At 43.3% G+C, this 20103-nt stretch overlaps 1 protein-coding gene across 1 annotated transcript in view; it reads right to left on the minus strand.

Moving 5' to 3' along the window:
* Positions 1-20103, minus strand: part of lrp6 (low density lipoprotein receptor-related protein 6) — a 44838-nt gene that overhangs the window by 17470 nt on the left and 7265 nt on the right. Inside the window, 5 exon segments of the mRNA XM_028954469.1 lie at positions 3482-3653; positions 4927-5323; positions 8202-8336; positions 10942-11138; positions 11933-12130. Coding sequence (XP_028810302.1) covers positions 3482-3653; positions 4927-5323; positions 8202-8336; positions 10942-11138; positions 11933-12130 — 1099 coding nt within the window.

Consider the following 20103-nt stretch of genomic DNA (forward strand, 5'->3'; position numbering starts at 1 on the left):
GAGCCCTCTCGCAGATCCAACTGCGCTTTTCTACCCAATGCCATTAAAACATTTAGGCTTGTGAAGTTATATTACGGATTTTCCGCTTTAATAAATTAGCTGGTTAAAAACTGGTCTAAGAAGTGACTTTCTATTTAGATCATGGGCACTACTTTCAGACTGCTACCAAGTGCTGAACTATGTGTAAAGTGTAGGGTCAAAGATGCCCCCAGGATATTGTGCTAAATGTATGCAATTTGTGTGGAACTGTAATAATAAAACTGGAGCTATTCTCTATTCTTCCCTTTCTTTTCTCCTTTCTCCTTTCCCCTACCTCGAAACAGGCGCACACATACACAGCGTATATTTAAAATGAAGTTTCCATCCTCTGAGAGATGGCCTCAGCCAAAAGGTCTCCACTGGTTTGGGACTAGCGACCACAATGCGGTGTGGGTTTCGAATTCTGGGGCTATTCTAAACAGTGTCGACCGCAGCTGGAGTGGAGGCCGCAATCTGAACCAGATGTGGCTGTGGCCACAAAACACTGCCGAAATGGACGAAAACCCACGTTGCTCTGCACAACGCAATGCTGCCCAAAAGAGCGCCTGAACTAAATAAATCACAAAAAGAACAGCAAAAGTGCAGAAAAAAGCGCACTACACCAACCTGAGAAGTCCATGTTCCACCTGGAGGTCTAGGGGAACACCCCCCCCCCAAAAAAAAAAAAAACTCAGGGTTCCTTGCCATGCATAAGTGGCGGTAGATCTCCCAGGATTACGTGGCGTCAGCTGCGTTGAGGTGAGAGGTAGAGAACTCCCACCGTGACATCTGGGCACGGGTGCAAAACAGCTCCAATTCTGTTCATGGCTCAACTGTCAACAGCTCTCAAAGAGCTGAAATTTAACTATCGGGTTTCTGAGCGACAGTCGCCTTTGATGTGGGACTGGGGCGAGCGATGGAGGCCTGGAGCAGGGAAAATTAAACGGTGCGTATTGACTCTCACGGAGAGAAACTAATCGCTGTGCTGTTTTGATTGGCAAGTGTCAAGCAGAACATGATGGTTCACTTTTTCAGGAGTGCGTTTCCTTGCCCTTTCAATCCGTATATGATTGTGTTTTGGGAACTACTGGGATGGAAGTGAGAGTCTTGCTGATGCAGACAGGAGCAGATCATTTATATGGGCACAGGGACATATTATATATATTATATAGAGATCTCCTTAATGAATTAATTTCTTGTGAGCTCATAAACATGCCAGCAGTTGTGTGAATCAGCTCTGTGATACATTTTTGTATCACCAATTTGTGATGGATTGCTAAACCCCTACTGAACCACACAGAAAACTTGGTGGATTTTTGTGCCCTAGCAGGTTGATTAATGAACTTAAAAGTGTTGAAGTTTATATCAATATTCAGATTTTCATTAAATTTCACTAAAAAGCAATAGGGCTTAAGAAAAAGAAAAGTAATTTTTGATTAATCTGTCTGATGTGGTAATGGTGATTTGATTTGCAATTTAAACCTGCAACTGGGAGCGGAGTCAAAAAAAAAAAAAAAAAAAAAAAAGCGATGAACACACCAACAGAATTAACTCAGAAAATATCCATTAAGAGTCCCAAATCTGAGTAGAACACAACTTCTGTTTATTAGCAAATATTTTCGCTGCAAAAAAGGGGAAGTATTACCTGAATTTTTAATGTTTGGGCTCATCACTTATGTGTTTGTGTACGGAATTAATCACAAAGTTTAATTCAAACACATCACTGATCAATTACAAGATGTAGTCCTTCCATATAACAGAAGCACTGCTTTTCTTTGGCACCAAGCAGTCCACCTCCACAATATCCATTATTGTATCGCGCAGCACGAGTAGAGTTAACTAACTGGAATTTTTGTTAAAATTCGATAAATCGTTTAGCCCTGACAAGCAATACTGAGGAGATACATTTCAGCTTTGATCATGGGGAACCGACTGCATTCGACAAACTGCCCATTACTCTACGTTATCAGGTCTTCCAATCACTTCCACGGCACACAATGATTTACCAAGTGACCAACCCCACAGTTACAACTTGCAAGCAGAAAAGTTTAACTCTGAAATAGAACGATGCAATTTCAGTTAAACTGAGCCAACAAAGGCAAGCAAAAATGAATGTGATTATGGCAGAAGGAGATGCTGTATGGTCATGCTGAGAAACAACCTAACACATCTGAGGGCAGCTACACACACTCCCTTGTGTGTGTATGAGCCTTTGAGCCATTCCGCTGTGAGCTGGCAGCACCCCGGTGCTGCGGCCGCGTGGTGGCCGCGGAGCAACAAAGCCGGCGGTGCGCAGCGTGGGGTCTGCCTGCTGCGGGCTGCCAGATAAACTACGGCACAAAGACCCCCCGTCGCCGCGGACGCCATTATCCGTCAGGATTATCAGCGCCGCGCCCCCTCCTCCCACCAACACTGGCTAATGAAACATGCCAGAGCAGCACAGCGCTAATCACATGGCTGAGACAAGGGCTACGCATCACAGGCAAATTGGGGTTTAGTTTCTTTCGCCCCCCCCCCCCTCCCAGTCTAAACCTAGAGCGCTGTTGGCAGACAACTCTTTCTGTGAAGAGCTTCTACTCCTCAGCAGAATTCGACTCCAGTGGAACGGCCTCATTAGCGGAGCCTGAGCCCAGCCACCCAGTTGAGTCAGGCTCCAATGTATTTTAGTCTAAAGTTTCTCCTTCCACTTTGATGAGTACCAATAAGCAAAAATAAGAACCCACGGGGTGGACGACAATTTGCTTCGAGATTTGGGTGTCTCAGGCGGTCTCTGAATCCGACTGCTGTTTTAGTGATCCAGTTCAACCCAAATTAAGTCCAGTGGTTCTGCCATGACGAACTACAAAAAAGGAGCCACCTTTCCCTGGTGCACACATTCACTGATCAAGACAGACAGGTTAACAAGTGCAGGCAACCAGAGCAAAAATCACAATCAGTCCACAAAGTGAAAACAAACCAATCTAAAGTCTACTTTAGAAAAAGTAGTCTGATAAGTCATACAAAAAAAAAAAAAGATGTAAGATGCGCAACATGTGTACTAGTGGCCTGGTTCTTGTGGTGGAATGGGGGTTAAGGTTCTCATGTCGATCGTGTTAGCAGCAGCACTGGTGCATTAAACCTGTAGATCCTACAGCTTGTCCTGTTGACAGCGCCCTCATGATCTTCCCAGAATTTTACAGGAAAGCCACGTCACTTGAACGGAAATTACAATTTCCAAACAATGTCTGTTGTATGTCCAATCTTGTGTTCATAAAAGCAATTTCTGCTGCTCCGGAAAAAAAATAGTAAAAACAGTATTGCATTTTTGTACCATGATATATATTTAATCCATCCCTAGTAATGAATATCGACCTGAGATATATATACACATGTATATAAGATAACTGAAATATCATTTTGATTGTGATCAAAACTGTATGTTACTGGGACAAGTAACATACAGAGACAGCCCACTTCAACATACCTCAACCTTGTCGGTTTTAGCATCACCCCAGTAGATCTTCCTTTCTTTATAGTCCAGTGCCAGACCGTTGGGCCAGCCGAGTGAGGTGTTGACCATGATGACGCGTTCTGTACCGTCCAGCGCTGCACGCTCAATCTTCGGGATCTCACCCCAATCTGTCCAGTACATGTACCTTTAAAATAAAATGGATTTCAGCAATGAGTAATATACATGGGTCACTCCGACCTAACAGGAGGATATCAAAGCCGCCGTAGCTTACAGCACAGCAAGACCGCCCGAGTGCTACTCATGAATATTTACCCCACTGGTGAATATAAATACATTGACACATTAGAGCACAAAAAAATATCCTCATATAGTCTCAACACTGAGGTGAACTGTGGAAATAAAGACTCTCAACCATGTAGTTTTTTTCTTGTGTGCTATCAAGTGACTGAGCAGCTCATGGCTGCTCAACATGCCAAAAAGCAAGCCCCGACAGCAAAGGCAGGCTGTGACAAAAGTGATGTCATTCGACATCAACGCTTCCTCTACCGCTATGTCATGATATTCACCGCCCGACCGCAGGAAGCAGGGGGGAAAAAAAAATGCTGTAGTGAAAAGGCATAAACCGCAGCTGGATTGTGACGTAATGGTCCATCTCACGCAGCCCAGGTGAGGCAGAGGCGTGTCCTTCAGTGGGATTGCAGCCTCTATACCCAGTCATCACAGCTCACAGCTGGCTGGACGTATTCCCACGAATATCAGCAGTCAAACACACACACATCTGGCTTGCCAGAGAGTACAGTAGTGCAAATGTGGTGACCTTCCTCTGCATCTGCCCAGGCCAGAACTGAATTGAACTGAAACAACTTGCAGCAATAATCGAAAAAAGCCAGCAACCAATGGGGACAAAAGAAAAAGATTACGACAAGGACAATGTTAAAAGATTAAAGGAGATATAGGTGCAAAAGACAGAGCAGAATTTCTGTGGTTTGGCCCATTTCTGTCTATTTAATAGACAAAACACTCCAGAGGTGTCTGCAGGGAGAAGGCATCTAATGACACCTAATGCAAGATCATGTTACGTGAAAGGAATCCAGTAGATTCTTTGGCTTTATATCAATTATTTTACACTTCAACAAAGGATTAGTTGGTTTTGGCCATTTACGTGGCTTTTTTATTTTGCTCTTTTTTTGGTGTGTGTGTATGGATTCCTATATAGATATGTGGCCAAATTTATAAAAGTGTATGTGTGTGTGTGTGTGTATAATTATATATATGTATATAAAGTTGTTTTGACTAAATAAAGAAATGGTTTAAAAAATACAAATAAAAGAATTTGTTCCATCAAACATGTTAAATTGCAAACCACAAAGCCTATCAAATTACATCTTATGAAAGAATATTCATTCATATTAAATGTATCATTGGAATGCATTTATTCTCAGGAAGGTAACATTTACCCTGCAACTGGATCCAACACAATGGCTCTGGGTTCATCCAGGTCTTCGGAGATTAAGATCTTGCGCATAGTGCCGTTGAGCCTGGTGACCTCGATGCGGTCCGTGCCTGTGTCAGTCCAGTAAAGGTTCCTGCCAATCCAGTCAACGGCGATGCCATCTGGGTGGTCAACCTGCGAGGTGACCACAAACTGTGCATCGCTGCCATCTAAGAACGATCTGCGGATGGCCTTCACTTCGTCGTCTGTCCAGTACAAATAACCTTCAACGGGGTCATAGTCAATGGCGATTGCATGCCGGATCTCTTCAGCTGGTAGGACTATGTCGGTGAAGTCTGGCGTGTCCAATGAGATTCGCCGCAGGTCAGTACGACGTGCAAGCAGGAGGAGCTGAGTGGCCCCTACACAGACAGAGGAGAAAAGAAGTTTCAAATTCACGTGTTACTCTCCAAAGGAATTATAGCTACAGATATTTTTACACTGGTTCACAATCCTGGTCCAGGAAAAGCCCATGCCAGGACATTTCCTTTCCTACCTTCTCAAAACAGGCTCAGACAAGGGCTAATTAATTGTTTCAAGTCCGAAATTTTCATACATTTGGATAAAAAAAAAAAAAAAAGATTGACAAAAGGGGCACAAAGTTTAAAAGCACCTGATGCAACATAAAATGCAGATTACACAGGGAATATTATGTGCTTTTTATGATTTAATTGCTTTAATAGGTAATATGTCATCACAATCGCAGACACTAATTATTCTTAAAGCAACTTCTCTTACCATATCTCAATAATGGATCTGTACCACCTGTTGTGTTTTGCATGAGTTCTGTAATACATTAAGGAGGTTCTCTGCTTTGAATGGTCAACCATGGCCACAATGTCCAGCTAACTACCCTCCTGCACACACAAGTTTCTAAATGCATAATTCTAACATTTCTAATATTAGTGATTGGGCAAATGGTGGCTTTACAGGGTCTGTAATGCACAGAAAAATGTGAAAACAACCCTTTTATAGGGACATCAAGGGGTTGACAAATGCCCATCTTTCTCAGAAAGACCCTCAGCTTTTTTCCTGCTGAGGTTTGTGTAGAGAGTGGGGTTTGTAGGCGAAATGGGTGAAACGCTGCTTTGCACAGGGGTCAAACGAAGAGCCTGCCAGTCCCTCCTGAGCTGTACCAGCGGAACAATCTCCTGTGCACATACCTCACCTGGTCCAAAACATTGGGGTCACTTAATTCTTATAAAATGAGGGGAGAAAAAAAAACAAAAAAAAACATACGAAATGGTTGAAGGCAGGCCGTGAAAGAAGGTATTGTCTGTTGGGGGAGCATGTGACCCCCCTCCCCAACAAAAGCCCCCCCGTTTCTCCAGTGAACTGTTGACTAGGGGAAGTGAAGCAGAAAAAAATAAATAGAGAGAGAGAGAGAGAGAGAGAGAGAGAGGGGTTTGACAGAATAGTCCAGGGCTATGTGAATCACGCTGCTCTCTCAATGAGTGGCGTTTCCATGGCGACCGCAGGTCAGCCCACAGCACCTTCAGCTGTTTGGATGGGCTGAGTGCAAAGAGGTGAGGGGAAAGCATGGGGGAGGGAGGCCGAGCTGATAGCGAGGTAACAGGAAAGTGGGGGAGAAAGAACAAGATTGGGAGTTTCCTCCCCTTGAAGGACCCAGTGACTGTTTACTACAGTAAATATACATGAGTCTTGCTGAAATTCATATACAGAGCACACTAAAACATGATTCATGGTTTTAATTCATGGAATTTACTGAAAGAAAACCATTATAAATTAACTAAGAAAACGACTGTTTAGACTAATTGAGAAAGTGTAAATTACACACAAACACAATAATCCGGTTGAAGCCAAAAGTATTAGTCCCCCAGGAAACATGGAACATTTTTCTAAACTTCTTCCCAATGTTTGCGGTGTTGATGAAACAACAGATATAATCATTCACCAGTGTAATATAAAATACATTTTTAGACTGGCTTTATATTAAATATAGTAAAAACCATACCTGTGTAGTCAATTGGCTTCCTAACAACAACAAGACTCAAAGGAACAGGGCACTTGAGGAACAGTAGAGGAACTACTGTTCCTCACCATGCCAAAGACAAAGGAAATCAGTGTGGAGTTCAGAAAGAAGGTAGTAGAGGCTCATGCTACACTGCCATATCCAAGCGACTCAGTGTCATGAACTTCTGTACGTTGCATAATTGACTAGAACAAGGAGATAAATTCTGTAAAAAAAACAAACAAACCTGACATCTGGAAAGATGATTGTTGCTGACCTGACCTCTTCTGGAGTCAATGTCTTAATGTGCCAAACTAGTAAAGAACTACTCTAAGAGATTGGTGTCAGTTGTGGCTCAGAAAAGTTACACTATTGACTATTAATTGCCAGGGGGTTAATAATTTTGTCTGTCATTTTTGCCCTTTATTGTTTCAACTTGGTGTACTAATAAAATATCCAAATTAAAGTAACAAACACTTAGTTTGACATCAAGAGTGTTGTCTAATTTCATAAGGGGGGGCTAATAAGTTTGGCCTGTGTGTGTGTGTGTGTGTGTGTGTGTGTGTGTGTGTGTGTGTGTGTGTGTGTGCTAATATAAAATTTTATCAGTACATTGCAGAGGCCAAGCTTCTATTCGTGAATCATGCACAAAATAAGAATGCACCAATACATCACAACAATGATGGGCTACAAAGTGAAATCACAGCCTCAGAAAGACTAACATATTTTCCAAAACCAAAGCGTCACATTGTTGTCATGTCGGCAGAGGATGAAATGATAAAGGATGAAAAATATGTGTTAAATAGACATTCATACAATAACTGGGTTACAAAATCAACTGAAAACGCAATATAGACATTTAGCCATGGGAATATGTACAATTGCTATTGTCCCTGGGAATTGTGGGTACTACACATGGGATTCTTCAAGCTTTAAGATTTGTTTTTGTCTTGTGATCAAGAATCAGTGGTCCCAGATAAGCAAATGTATTATTTTTTTTGCTTTCTGGTAATCTGCAGCTCATGGCAGATGCACAACAAAACCATATCCTCACTGCGCCCCTGGGTCTGAGGGCCACTGGAGATTTAATAAGAGCACACGAACTGAGTGTCTCAGATATGTGCACTGAAGTGAAAGAAAAGCAGATGGCAGCAAAAAAAGAACAAACGAGACAGTCCTCTGCAGAAGAGGCAGGAGCAAAAAAAAAAAAAAAAAAAAAAAAAAAAAAAAAAAAAAAAAAAAGCAGTTATGTGATGCTGGGTTCTCACCATCTCTGCAGGTCTTGTTGTCCTCCAGAAGCTGGACGCCGGTGGGACAGGCACACTGGTAGTAGGGCTTGACTGGTGACAGCAGGCACAAATGGGAGCAGCCACCGTTCTTCTGGGAACAGGGGCTCTGCACAACTGGGAAGCACAGAGGTCAAAGGGTCATGCACCCAGAGTGTATAATACACAGGGACAAAGCTCACGCCAGCACCAGAACTGCAACATGTTTCCGCGTGTATGATAAAACACCACAAGGGGCATATCACAGAAACGTGACATCCTATTTTAAGTAACCATAGTTACTTAACCAGTTTTGGCTTGGGGGGGGCATCTAAGACAGAGGTGTCAAACTCGTCACAACACACAAGCTACATATCCCATAATGCAGTGCTTCAGAATGCAAACTTTAAAACGCAACCGACTCTGTACAGGAACAGTGATGACCCCGTGGATGGAAAATGGGTTGCGAAGCAGCTTGAAATTCTTGTTTTGTGCTTCAGTCACCAAAGCGCTGTGCAAACTCAGTGCATAGGGTTCTCAGTTTGACAGTAAAGTGTGCACTGCATAATGGGATCCGCAGCCCGTGCGCCAAAACAACAGATTTACACAAAGTGATCTTGCGAGATGCAGTTTGACACACTTTCATTGGACACTGCTCAGCTCTGGCCATAGCTAATTTAATATTACTTCTAATAATATTACTTCTAAGCTAATTTAAAGGTCTTCTACAAGATTAACCAAATGTGAGCAGGTTGCAGGTGTTTGAGCCAACCCTTGCTGTGAATTTCTCCACACGTGGCAAGAACTTTGGAAATATTCCCAAAATTGAAATTTAGAATTGGACGAAAAAGGAAGATAAGACTAGATTCCTGCACGTATAATAGACAAGATGCACTCAGTCAGTGAGGACAGGCATTACATGGCAATTAAGAGACCAGGGGTCTCATTTCTAACCGATGCACACACACAAATCGAGACCTAATAGATGCGTACACCTCTTTCTACGAATACGGTGCAATCTGCAGGAAAAACTTGACTGCAAAATATACGCATATTTACGCAAACTCTGACCAATGCGTGAGAATATTTGGAGGGGAAAAAATGCAACCACGCATTAAAAGGGTGAGCAAAAACATGAGTGGCATTAGTACATGTGCTTTCTATAAATGTGCAAGTTATTAGAGCTGTAATTCTTGGCCTTAGCTGGGTCGTGCTAGATTTTTTCATGGTTTTAGTCAGGTCAGGTCCGCGCGGTAAATGCTTGGACAGAAAACACAAAGTTACGAGCTACAGTGATTCGCTGCATGTAAATGTATTTCGGTGATGGGTAAAAGTGTTTCGCATGCATTAATTCCTCGAATCCGGCTGAATCGCAGATTGGTTTATTGCGTGCCTGCACGTTTTCATAAATCGGACATTTTCTTAGCGTGCATACATTTTTTGTATGAACTCTTCACAAAGTTTTATAAATGAGACCCCAGGTCCCCAGTGTACAGTGTGTAGTGTGCCAGCTCGACCTCATGGGAATACTTGTCCCCCAAAAGCACAGTTGGCATGTGGCAACTGCAGGCAACAAGCAAGAAACCATAAGCTCTTAAGGTGGGGGTCACTTAAATAAAGGAGACCGCCAAGAAACAAGAGTTCTTTTTGCACCCGAACCCACAACCGAAAGAAACTCTTCCACACACAAGGACACGTGACAAATGAGTCCCCAATATTGTGCCACATGTGTACAAATGTGTACATAGTTAACATGCTCTAAAGTCACAGTGCACACTGGGACTGGCTGTCAGTATTTGGGATTAAGCTGTCAGAAAAATTGGACAATAGAAGGAATCGGAGTCTCAGCAGATACCTCAACTACCTGAGGGACTCGAACAAAGAGGGGCAAAAAAAACGGGAAAAGAAAAAAAAGGTAGGTGGGGGGTGGGAAGGCATGAACGGGGATGGATTCAGGGGATAAATTCAGCGGGAGAAGGAGAGACAGTTCTCCACCAGCCCTTACTTAAAAGCCATCTCGGTCGGTTCTAGATTACAGATATATTGTGTGAGAGAGAAATGGGGGGAGGGTAAAAGGCAAGAGAGAGACAGGCAGAGGCTGGCAGGACCATGACCGAAATCCCAAGCTTTTCTCTCAGCCATGAGAAATTCTCTGCATTCAGAGTGGGGAAGAGCTGAACAGGAGTTCTATTGTGTGGCCACAGACACAGATAGGTGGAAAGGTGGCAGTGCTGCCGTTTCTAGAGAATGCCGTTACAAAACTCTTGTGCATAAAAAAAAAAAAAAAAAAGAAAACCCTAAAAAGCCAGAATAGTTTTTTTTTTTAAAGACTTCACATAAATGCAGGCAATGTGCTTTTGATGATTGATTGCTAACAGGACTGCTCATAATATCGGCCTTTAAAGCCATGTGTGCTTGCATGGGCAAGCCAAGCGGTATTGATCACCGCAATATGCTTGGCTTTCACTTCAGACGGAATGTGAAATAAATGGGCGTCTTGTTCGGAGCAGTTCCGTTGCATTGCGTTACTCCGGGTGGTGCGTGTGGTCATGCTGGTCCGTTGTGATTGAGCACTGCCCACAAACAAAATTGACAAGTCTGTAGAAATTTATGAAAACACGCATTCCGCCAATAGGACTTTTTTTGGAGTGAACTGCACTGGTGCTGAGATTTCATTAAGATTTATTTCAAGGATTCAAAAGCCTACCCAGCATGTGCTCTTGGTTCGTAAAAGTGTCCGTACCTGTAGGTTGTCTCTTCTGACTGAAGACGTGGATGTCCATGGGAGAGAAGATATTTGAGTGGATCTCGCGGTGACCCTTTCCCGTGTGCTTGTTACAGGAGTGAACTGAATGAGTGGTCCAGTCGGTCCAGAACAATGTGTCTTCGTACAGGGTCAGAGCAAAGGGGTGTGGCAGCTCGCCCCTCACCACCACTTCCCTAAACACACAAAACACATAACTTGTCACAATTTTGCATCCTGGAAAAAGTACAACCACAACAAAGATGGCAACATGAATAGTTTAGTGATTTGTTGGAAAATGTGACCGAGTGATGATAGAAAAATGAAAAAAAAAAAAAAAAAAAAAAAAAAAAAAAACTTTATTAATCCCCAAAGTGCAATTCTTTCTGCTTTCATGTTTTGGTAACACCAGGAGAATAAGGGGAGTTTTATTAAGAGCCATCCATGCCAGCACTTTCAGGTAGCACTGTACCGATCCAGGCAATATTGATCAAAGCTTTGGCATGTTTATGGAAGCAACTGGAAAAACCCATTGAATAATTTCATTAAATCCTAAATCTTTTATTGAACCCTACTGAAAAGAAACGTTACGAATCCACTGAAGCAACGATGAAATTAGGAAAACATCTGTTATGTCAGGTAAACATATTAACGCGGTGTGGTGTTGATATGCTCAGTGTTGGTGGCATTATGGCTGTGTGTGGTATAAACCTACATGACCAGGGTTCACATGAAAGTCAGTCAGTAACAGCAGTTCACTTGCCATTACTGATCTGAAGCAACAGTTATGTTTCTGCTAATGAACTGTTTGTTTTCTCTGGTGACTATGGCAATATCAGGAAAAAATTGAGTGACTGAACAGTTGGATATGGGGAAAGTATATAATTTTTTTGCCATATCGCCCAGTCCTACTTCAGTGTGAACAAATTTTTTTTTTTTTTTTTTTAAATATATACACTACTGGGTCCCTCTCATGGAACACTTCCCTTACCGTGAGCTCCCATCCAGGTTGGACCTGTGGATGAAGTTAAACTTTGCGTCTGCCCAGTACAGCTTCTGCTCATCGTAGTCCAGCGTCAGTCCATTAGGCCAGTAGATGTCATTGTCTATGATTATTTCTCGACAAGTGCCATCCATGCCAGCCCGTTCGATCTTTGGGATCTCACCCCAGTCGGTCCAGTACATGTACCTGCAGAAATGAACAAAATCAGCTACAACAGCTCTTCTGTTTTTATACAATTTTATGGTGTAATACTATAGAATAACATAAAAATGTACAAAGATTCAGCTGGCCTACAGTGGGGCAGTGGTGGCCTAGCGGTTAAGGAAGCGGCCCCGTAATCAGAAGGTTCCCGGTTTGAATCCAGATCCTGTCATGGCTGCCTACTGCTCACCAAGGGTGATTGTTAAATACAGAGGACACATTTTGTTGAGTCCCCGTGTGCTGTGCTGCAGTGTTTCACAATGAGATTCACTTTGACTTTCAATCACAAACATCACTTTTCACAGTGTGACCAATCCAATGCCACACATCATTTTTGTAGAATTATTCAAAAAAAATGTGGAGAAAGGGAAACCACAAAGAGTACAAAAACACAGAGCGACCACAGCAACAAACATCCCTCTGTGTGTTTGTAAGTGCATGGGGCAATCCCGGCACAGGAAGAAGCCCCCATCAAAACAACTCTCCGGCGAGCCCCCCCCGGGGAACCCTGCACTTCGACCTTTCACACCAGAGGCCAGCTGCTCTGGCGAGCCAAGCAGAAGAGAATGTCCTATGCTGGCAAGAAACAGCAAACCGGGATTTCCAATATCCAGGCATCACATCCGAGCAGGAAGGCACCGCCGCCACTGCAGTCAGACGGGAGTAAACAGCGGGGTGCAGATACGAGTTGCCAAGCAACAGGTACAGCGCTAAAAAACAAAACACTCTCCTGAGCGTCAAATATTTCGCGCTCAGATCTCAGAAATGTAACGATTGGCCAAGTAAAACCGAGAACGAGTTCTGAATTTACAATCCCTTATATACACACACACACACACACACACACAAATTTGAGCGCTGCCTTGTTCCCTGTAGTTTTTTACAACTTGTTAGCATTTCAAGGTCCCCTGCTGCACAAGACATTTAAAATAATGAGCCCCCCACAGAGCTGTATATTTGGGGGGCTGAGAACTTGCCAAACAGGGACCTCAGGAAGTATTTGATGACTTTTTGGAGGACGCAGGAAGCCACGGAGGAAGCCAGTTTTGCACGGCCTTCACCCCTCCTATCCAAGTCATTTTTTGCACTTTGCACAGGGTCGTCGCGGGGGGAAGAGTTGGCGGTACGAACGACCTGCGGAGCCGACGGGGGACTTTTGTTTTCCCAAACTGCCCTCTGACAATCCTCACAGCGGGGCCGTGATCCCAGATAGCCTCTTAAACACCACTTCCGAATACGGACTCTGCTGCTGCTCTGCAGCAACACCGATGTTTTGTCTAGTGTACTTTTTTTAAAGAAACGGTTAGAATGTAATGGAGCGTCTACTGTAGTTAAAATCAACTGTTATAAATGTGCTAACATTTAGCCCAAAGTCCAAGGCCTGCTTTCATAAGAGGATGACATCATGGAAGAATTCAAGATGGTTTTGTAAATCTCTCCTCTTAATGGGGACCAATGAAAATGCAATTCGATGGATACCAATGAAACGAATCAACAGATTACTCTGGTCTACGACGCAAAAAAGTAAATTCCAACAAAAAAATGCATAAAAACCAAACAACTTCAGTTCCTGTAGAACTTCTGAAAGTGGGCCAAAAAAAAAAAGATGTGTTTTCTCCTCGCCAGCATTGTGCAGGGCAAGTCTAGACACCTTGCAGGAGACGAGCTACCTGGCGGTGAGTCACCGCGGGAGGACGTCCCTCTCCGTCCGGGCGCTGGACCCCAGCCACGCTATCACCCAAATCAAGGAAACTCAAACCGGCCGCACAGGGCAGCTATCAATCTTCTGAGCGCTGCGGCCGCCATTCATTATTCTGAGAACAAGGAACACCCTCTCGCCGTCCACGGCGAAACACGCGTCCACAATTACCTTTGGGGCGGAAAAACTCTGTTTCCGGAAATATATAAAAAGTATAAAAAGTGATGACCCAAACTTTAAAGTGTTCATGAGAATTTAGAACTAATTTAAGGTTCCGTGGCATCTAGCGAGCCCACAGCCTACTTTGTCATTACAAAAAGGGCCGGGGCCAGGGTGAGCTACGAGGCTATCGGAGACTGGGGGTGTCTCACAAAAGCATTAGGAGCGGGGGCGGGAGCACTTTAGTTCTAACAGAAAAGTAATGGGGCTAATTACATGGCTCCCAGCGGCCCTGACGGAGTGACAAAGCGACCGCCGTTCAGACCCTTGTCGGACTGACCCACAGAAGATGCACAAACAGCACAACTCTGACGTCGCTGGTCCTCACTTTTCTGTCATGGTTCCCCAGAGATTTAAAAGGAAAAACTTCAAAATAGTCACACAAGTGTTTTTTTTAACAATAATTATGTGTGCGAATACTTGATAAAAGTGTTCGAATTGAGTTTGTACGTAATTGTGGTATAAGTATTTTAAAGGGGCAGGACATTTTGTTTGTTTGCCCAGAGAAAGATCTCCAAAGTGACAGTTACACCCTGAGGACAGGATTTCCTCCAATTTCTCACACAATAACAGGATTAAAAGTGTCTTCAAGCTTATCAGTGGGTTAGAAACCCATAGGGTGGGGTGACAGACTGACCAAGTGCAAAAAAAGAAGGGGGAGGCTTTAGTCAACTTCATTTGAGCAAAATCAGCAGCATGTCGTGAGAACATTCCTGGCCCCAATTGTGGAAAATGAAAACATTTATTTTCTTTTTGAAAATATGTCTTAAACCAGCGTACAGTCTGAGACAAATGTCTGAGCCCCGCAGAAGGCCAGGAGAATGTAAACTATCTGTATGTGACCTGAGTTGAGGGTAATTTTACCAGTGACTGAATGCCACAGAACAAATCTGCGCCAGCCACAAGAGGTGCATTGTATTTGGTACCTGAGGCATTAATCGCCTATGCTGAACTTGATCCAACGGTGCGTTCCTGAACGGATTTGGAAAACTTTGAGAAGAAGGTCTCTGAACTAGCACATTCAAACTACTTGCAATGGAAGCTGCAGTGTCATTCAAACAAACCTCTATTTCAAATAACAAAACAAAAACAAAAAAAAACACACACGTCTAAGTTGAATATAAACTAAACAGGAATATTAAAAAATAAAGAAACCTCGACTCACTGAATTCGACTTTTAATCTATTAGTCACCCTTCATGGAGTGCTGGAAAGCTATATTTTTATAATATCGATTCATTAAGTATAGCCTTACTTCTGAGTGCATTTGCACCATTTTAGAACATCATTTTGAAAGTTTTCATCAGCGTAATGGTAATAATGTCATTGTGTAATTTTACAATTAACTATTTCAAATAAGCAATTAGTGGCCCTGGTATGTTATCTGAGGCTTTAGTATATTATGATTACATCACATTTTACTAGGGTTGTTGAAATTAATCGTATATTCGATGCAGATGTGGACGATATTGCATTGATGCAGTGCAGAACACAATTGATTATATCAATCACGTTGCTTTCTGGTGGCGGCATAAACGCTAGCATTAAAAAGTAGCGCTGGTAGTGACTGTGGCTGCCTGATCCGGGGAAAAGTTTCATGCTGCGCGACGCTGCACTCGGTGGCCTTGTTCTTGCGATGAGTTCACAGTTGAAATCTGTGGACCGCTGTGCACCGTGACGTATTTTCACGCGACCAATAGAATCCAAGTGTTCTTTCTGCCACTTCTTTACACACACATACACAAAGTGTGCATTTACGAAAAGCTGATCTTAACAGTCTCTGAGTGTCCAGAGATCTAGAACTCTATTTTTGAATTTAGCCTCATGGCAGCGCGTGCCTTGTTCGATCTGAAAGTGGCTTTAGATTTTCTCCAATGAGCAGAAAAATGGTCTGCATTCAGTCCACGCTCACCTGACGCAATGGATGTCTCAACCAGGCGTTTTTCTGCCGTTAGTGGCTTCAGGTTGTAACAGATTTGGGTCAGTGTGTAGTGGAGGTAACTCTGGTGAAGCATGCAGAGAAAGGAGACCTGCCGGGGAACCCACTGCTGGCGTTTCAATCTTGCTCATTTCTATGTACTACAAAATGAAATAAAAGGGACCACAGGAGCTTGGACTCAGTAACACTCAGAATCGTCCATTCCGGCTTTGTGTGCGTTGTTTTGAAGTGGCAGGAAGAACACTCGCCTGCTTTGATTCTATTGGTCACGGAAAAATACGTCATAGCACGCAGCGGTCAAAGTTGAACAATTTTCATTGTTGACCGCAGTGTGAGGCACATTTTTATGCTGCCACCAGAAAACCACCAAGCAACGTCATTAAGATTTAATCGATTATGTTCTGCAATGCATCGATGCAAAATAGTCCCCGTCTGCATCGTGATGCATCGATTATACAATTAATTTCAACAACCCTAGTGAAGCATAGACAATTTTAAGGCTTGGCTCTTTTGTAAGAACATGCGACAACCACTTAAATCAATAACATGTATCTGAAACAGAGAAAAAAGGCAAACTACGGCAAGCTGCTCACACCAGAAAACTATGGGTCAGGCAAACAAATCAATTGATTCAAAATGTGATTTTATATTCATGGTGGGCACAATTTTTATTATGCAAGTGGGCACAACTTTTGTATTCCAGGTCTCCCCAATGTTTATTTATTTGCTACATTTTTAATGTTGGCCAAAAGTGAAACACTTATTTTACAAAAAGAATAGTGTGTAATATTGTGAAATAGTTCTTTGCTTACAATGCAATATTATTTACATGTAAATAGGTTTTCGGTAAATAAATATGTTTATAATGGAAAACATAGAATTCAGAAGAAATAGAAAAAATTGAAAAAAAAAAAGGAATTTCATAGGGCCCTATATCACATTTCTTGGTTGCCTAGTTTGATTGGTAATGATCTTATAGCGTTGCTGAAATCACAGTCTGTAGAAGGCCTAATAAACGTTGAATAAACATCAGATGTGACAGTACAAGCATGAAAATGGCAGGGCATTGCTGCTGGGCAGAACATTACTAGAACATCTTTTTCAGCCTTCTTTGCATGTGCTAGGTTAAAAAAGGGCCTGGAAGGCTAGAACCAGGGTTGATGTTATTTAATATCAGTACAAAATGTTTGATTTGTTCCGTGTGTTACTTTCAGAGTGTACTGCACAGTCACTGTGACAAAAACACCATATTGCACCCTAAGAAAACAAATTACAAAGCCAGAGATGAACTGAAAACTTCCACACAAATGTCGGCCAAATTAAAACCTGCGTGGTAGGTTATTCCGTCTGCGTGGTCTGTGGTGGCTCCATCTGAGCCCTCCTGCCAAAGTGCCTGTACGCATTTCGTGGTCCATCTGTGGTGTCAGTCGAATAAATAACAAGTGAAACTTCCCACTTGTTCCCAAGGTACAGCCCCCGCCCCAAAATGACTTTTCCATGTGGTGGAAAGGGACTCCACCCTTCCCCCAAACACAAAGCCGTGAGCCTACCTCTGAGTGCGAACCCAGACATGTCAATCAAGCGCACGCCGGCCTGTACGTACGAGTGTGCCGTATGGCCAGCCGTGCGGGAGAGCGAGTAAGGAACCGCCGTCCCACGCAGAGGCCAGGCAGCGGCCTCAGCCCCTCGGCGGCGGGATCAAACGGGTGGCACACGTGTGAGCCAGACACCCACCGAGCCCCATTAACACACAACCCGACCGGCGGCAGCAGCCCCCAGCGCCTGCTGGAATTCCAGCTTTGCCCCCCCCCGCCCCGCCCCTCTCTCTTTATAGCGGAGAGTGCGAGGAGCCAGCCCTACACACCGAGAATGCCAACACGACTTGGCTATTATCCTGCGCAAATAGCTGCCAATATGTTAGAAGGCGAAAAGAAAAGCTTCCAATGGCTCCCTCCGGGAGGCCTTGGACCGAGAAGAAACGGGAGGAGGGGGAAAGGTTGGGAGGTGTTTTATAGTTGAGGGCCCTTTGTTTGCACAGAGGAGCGGTGTCGGCGGTGTGTGCATGGCCGCCGCCTCCCCCCCCAACTGTTAAAACCACTTTGCCATCTTGTTGCACTTCCACCTTGCAAAGTGACTGAGGTAGGGGGCTGCTACATGCCCAGCCCTTTTTTGTCCACCGTCCCGAGGGCGGTCGGGGAAAAGAAAAATTCTCCATTATCCTGAGCGAGGGAGGAGGCTTCCAAATGAGCCAGCGCTTTGGTCACAGAGTAACTAAACTTCCCAGGTGTGGGAGAGGGGTGTGTCAAAGGGAATGATGTCATGGGTTTAGTGCCTAAAAGCACAGTGCCACACATCAAGGCCTTTTTCCACACAGACAAGAACTTGGGCTGAAATCTGAAACACTTAACCTAAATAAATGAGAAATCCCGACCTGAAAAAGCCAAGTCTGAATAATGGGATGACCTAATCCGCAGGGGGAAAGGCGGGATTTTTTGGAACGGCAGTACATCAGACTACAGTCCTAGTCCTAGTCCCTGACGGACGAATGAAAGATGTCTTTTTGTATGGTTCTTTTTCCTATTACAACACAGACCCCTCTGGTGCCTTCAGAAGGAATAGAAAAGTGTGCAGTCTGGTTCTTGACTTTCAATCAGATCACGTGGGCATGCTGTTCCAACTTTGAGAAGTTTGATTTTGTTAAACTTCAGATTAGAATGCATTTTAGACTAATTTTAGACTGCTAAACAATTCATTGTTGAGTTATTTTGGGACATTTAGGCCCACTAAACAGCAACTTACTGTGTATTTCTTGGTGTTCGTCCTGAGCCCGGGTAAACAGGTAGGGCCCTATGATTTCTGCAATGCGGAAAACGTGGACTGAATTGCGGAATGCAAAAAAAAAAAAATAAAATAAATAAATTGTATGTAATTTGTGTTTCTACACGTTTGTCAAGGCGGGACTTTCACACATGGCAATAGAATGTAAACGCGAAGTCCGCTGTGCCGAAGAGGCTGTCAGTGTCGATTCCGGACCACTTGCCCGATCGGTTCCACGCAAAGTCAGCAAACTGCGCAGTTCTGAAGCTGACTCAAAACATGGTTTTATTATCATGGTTCCAGTTCATTAAGTGGGCACAATTTTTTTTTGTATTCCAATGTTGGTTTATTTGATACGTTTTCATGTTCATTGTGAAATGTGAAGCACATTGATCTTACAAAAGTAAGAATCTGTAATATTGTGAAAGTTATTTGCACAAAATGCACATAATATTTAGATTTAGATTTACAGCATTTATCAGACGCCCTTATCCAGAGCGACTTACAATCAGTAGTTTCAGGGGACAGTCTCCCTGGAGCAATTTAGGGTTAAGTGTCTTGCTCAGGGACACAATGGTAGTAAGTGGGATTCGAACCCGGGTCTTCTGGTTCATAGGCGAGTGTGTTACCCACTAGGCTACTACCACCCATGTAAATGGTTTACAAAAGGAAAATAGTAAATGCCAAAGCACTTTGTTGAACAATGATTAAATGTGATGTCATATTGCATTTGCACTTTTTTCCCCACACCAACTAAATAAATTACAGTTTTTAGGCAAATAAATAGGTTTTAGGAAAAATTAAAACCGATTTCATGGGGTCCTAAAAGGGGAGGGTTGCGTCAGAAAGGGCATCTGGTGAAAAATGTTTACCGGGTTGATAATGAGGACAGCCACACCGGCTTATCCGCTGCGGCGACCCCTTACGGGAAGAAGAAGAGGCCCAGTAATCAGCAACAATTTCTCCAGTTACAATGGAATGCTGTGTTCACTAATGCAAGCCTGTGAACAATTACTATAAAACCCGTTAGCAGTGATCTTAGCAGACCTGACAACAGTTGCACTGATTAAACAAGCAATAAAAATGGCCATATTCTCTAATTCTGCAGCAAATGTCAATGACTGTTCCTAATGAATTCATATACACATGGAAATTGCCTTAAACTCTAAACCTTTGACTGGCACAACACATGGTGGCGGACATAAAAGAAAACAGTTGCTGTGACTATTTAAAATACAACTGGTTTTCGTCAGTTGCATGGACTTTAAATTCTTTTCAGTTGACA

The sequence above is a fragment of the Denticeps clupeoides genome, chromosome 15 (assembly GCF_900700375.1).
Source record: "Denticeps clupeoides chromosome 15, fDenClu1.1, whole genome shotgun sequence".
NCBI lineage: Eukaryota > Metazoa > Chordata > Actinopteri > Clupeiformes > Denticipitidae > Denticeps > Denticeps clupeoides.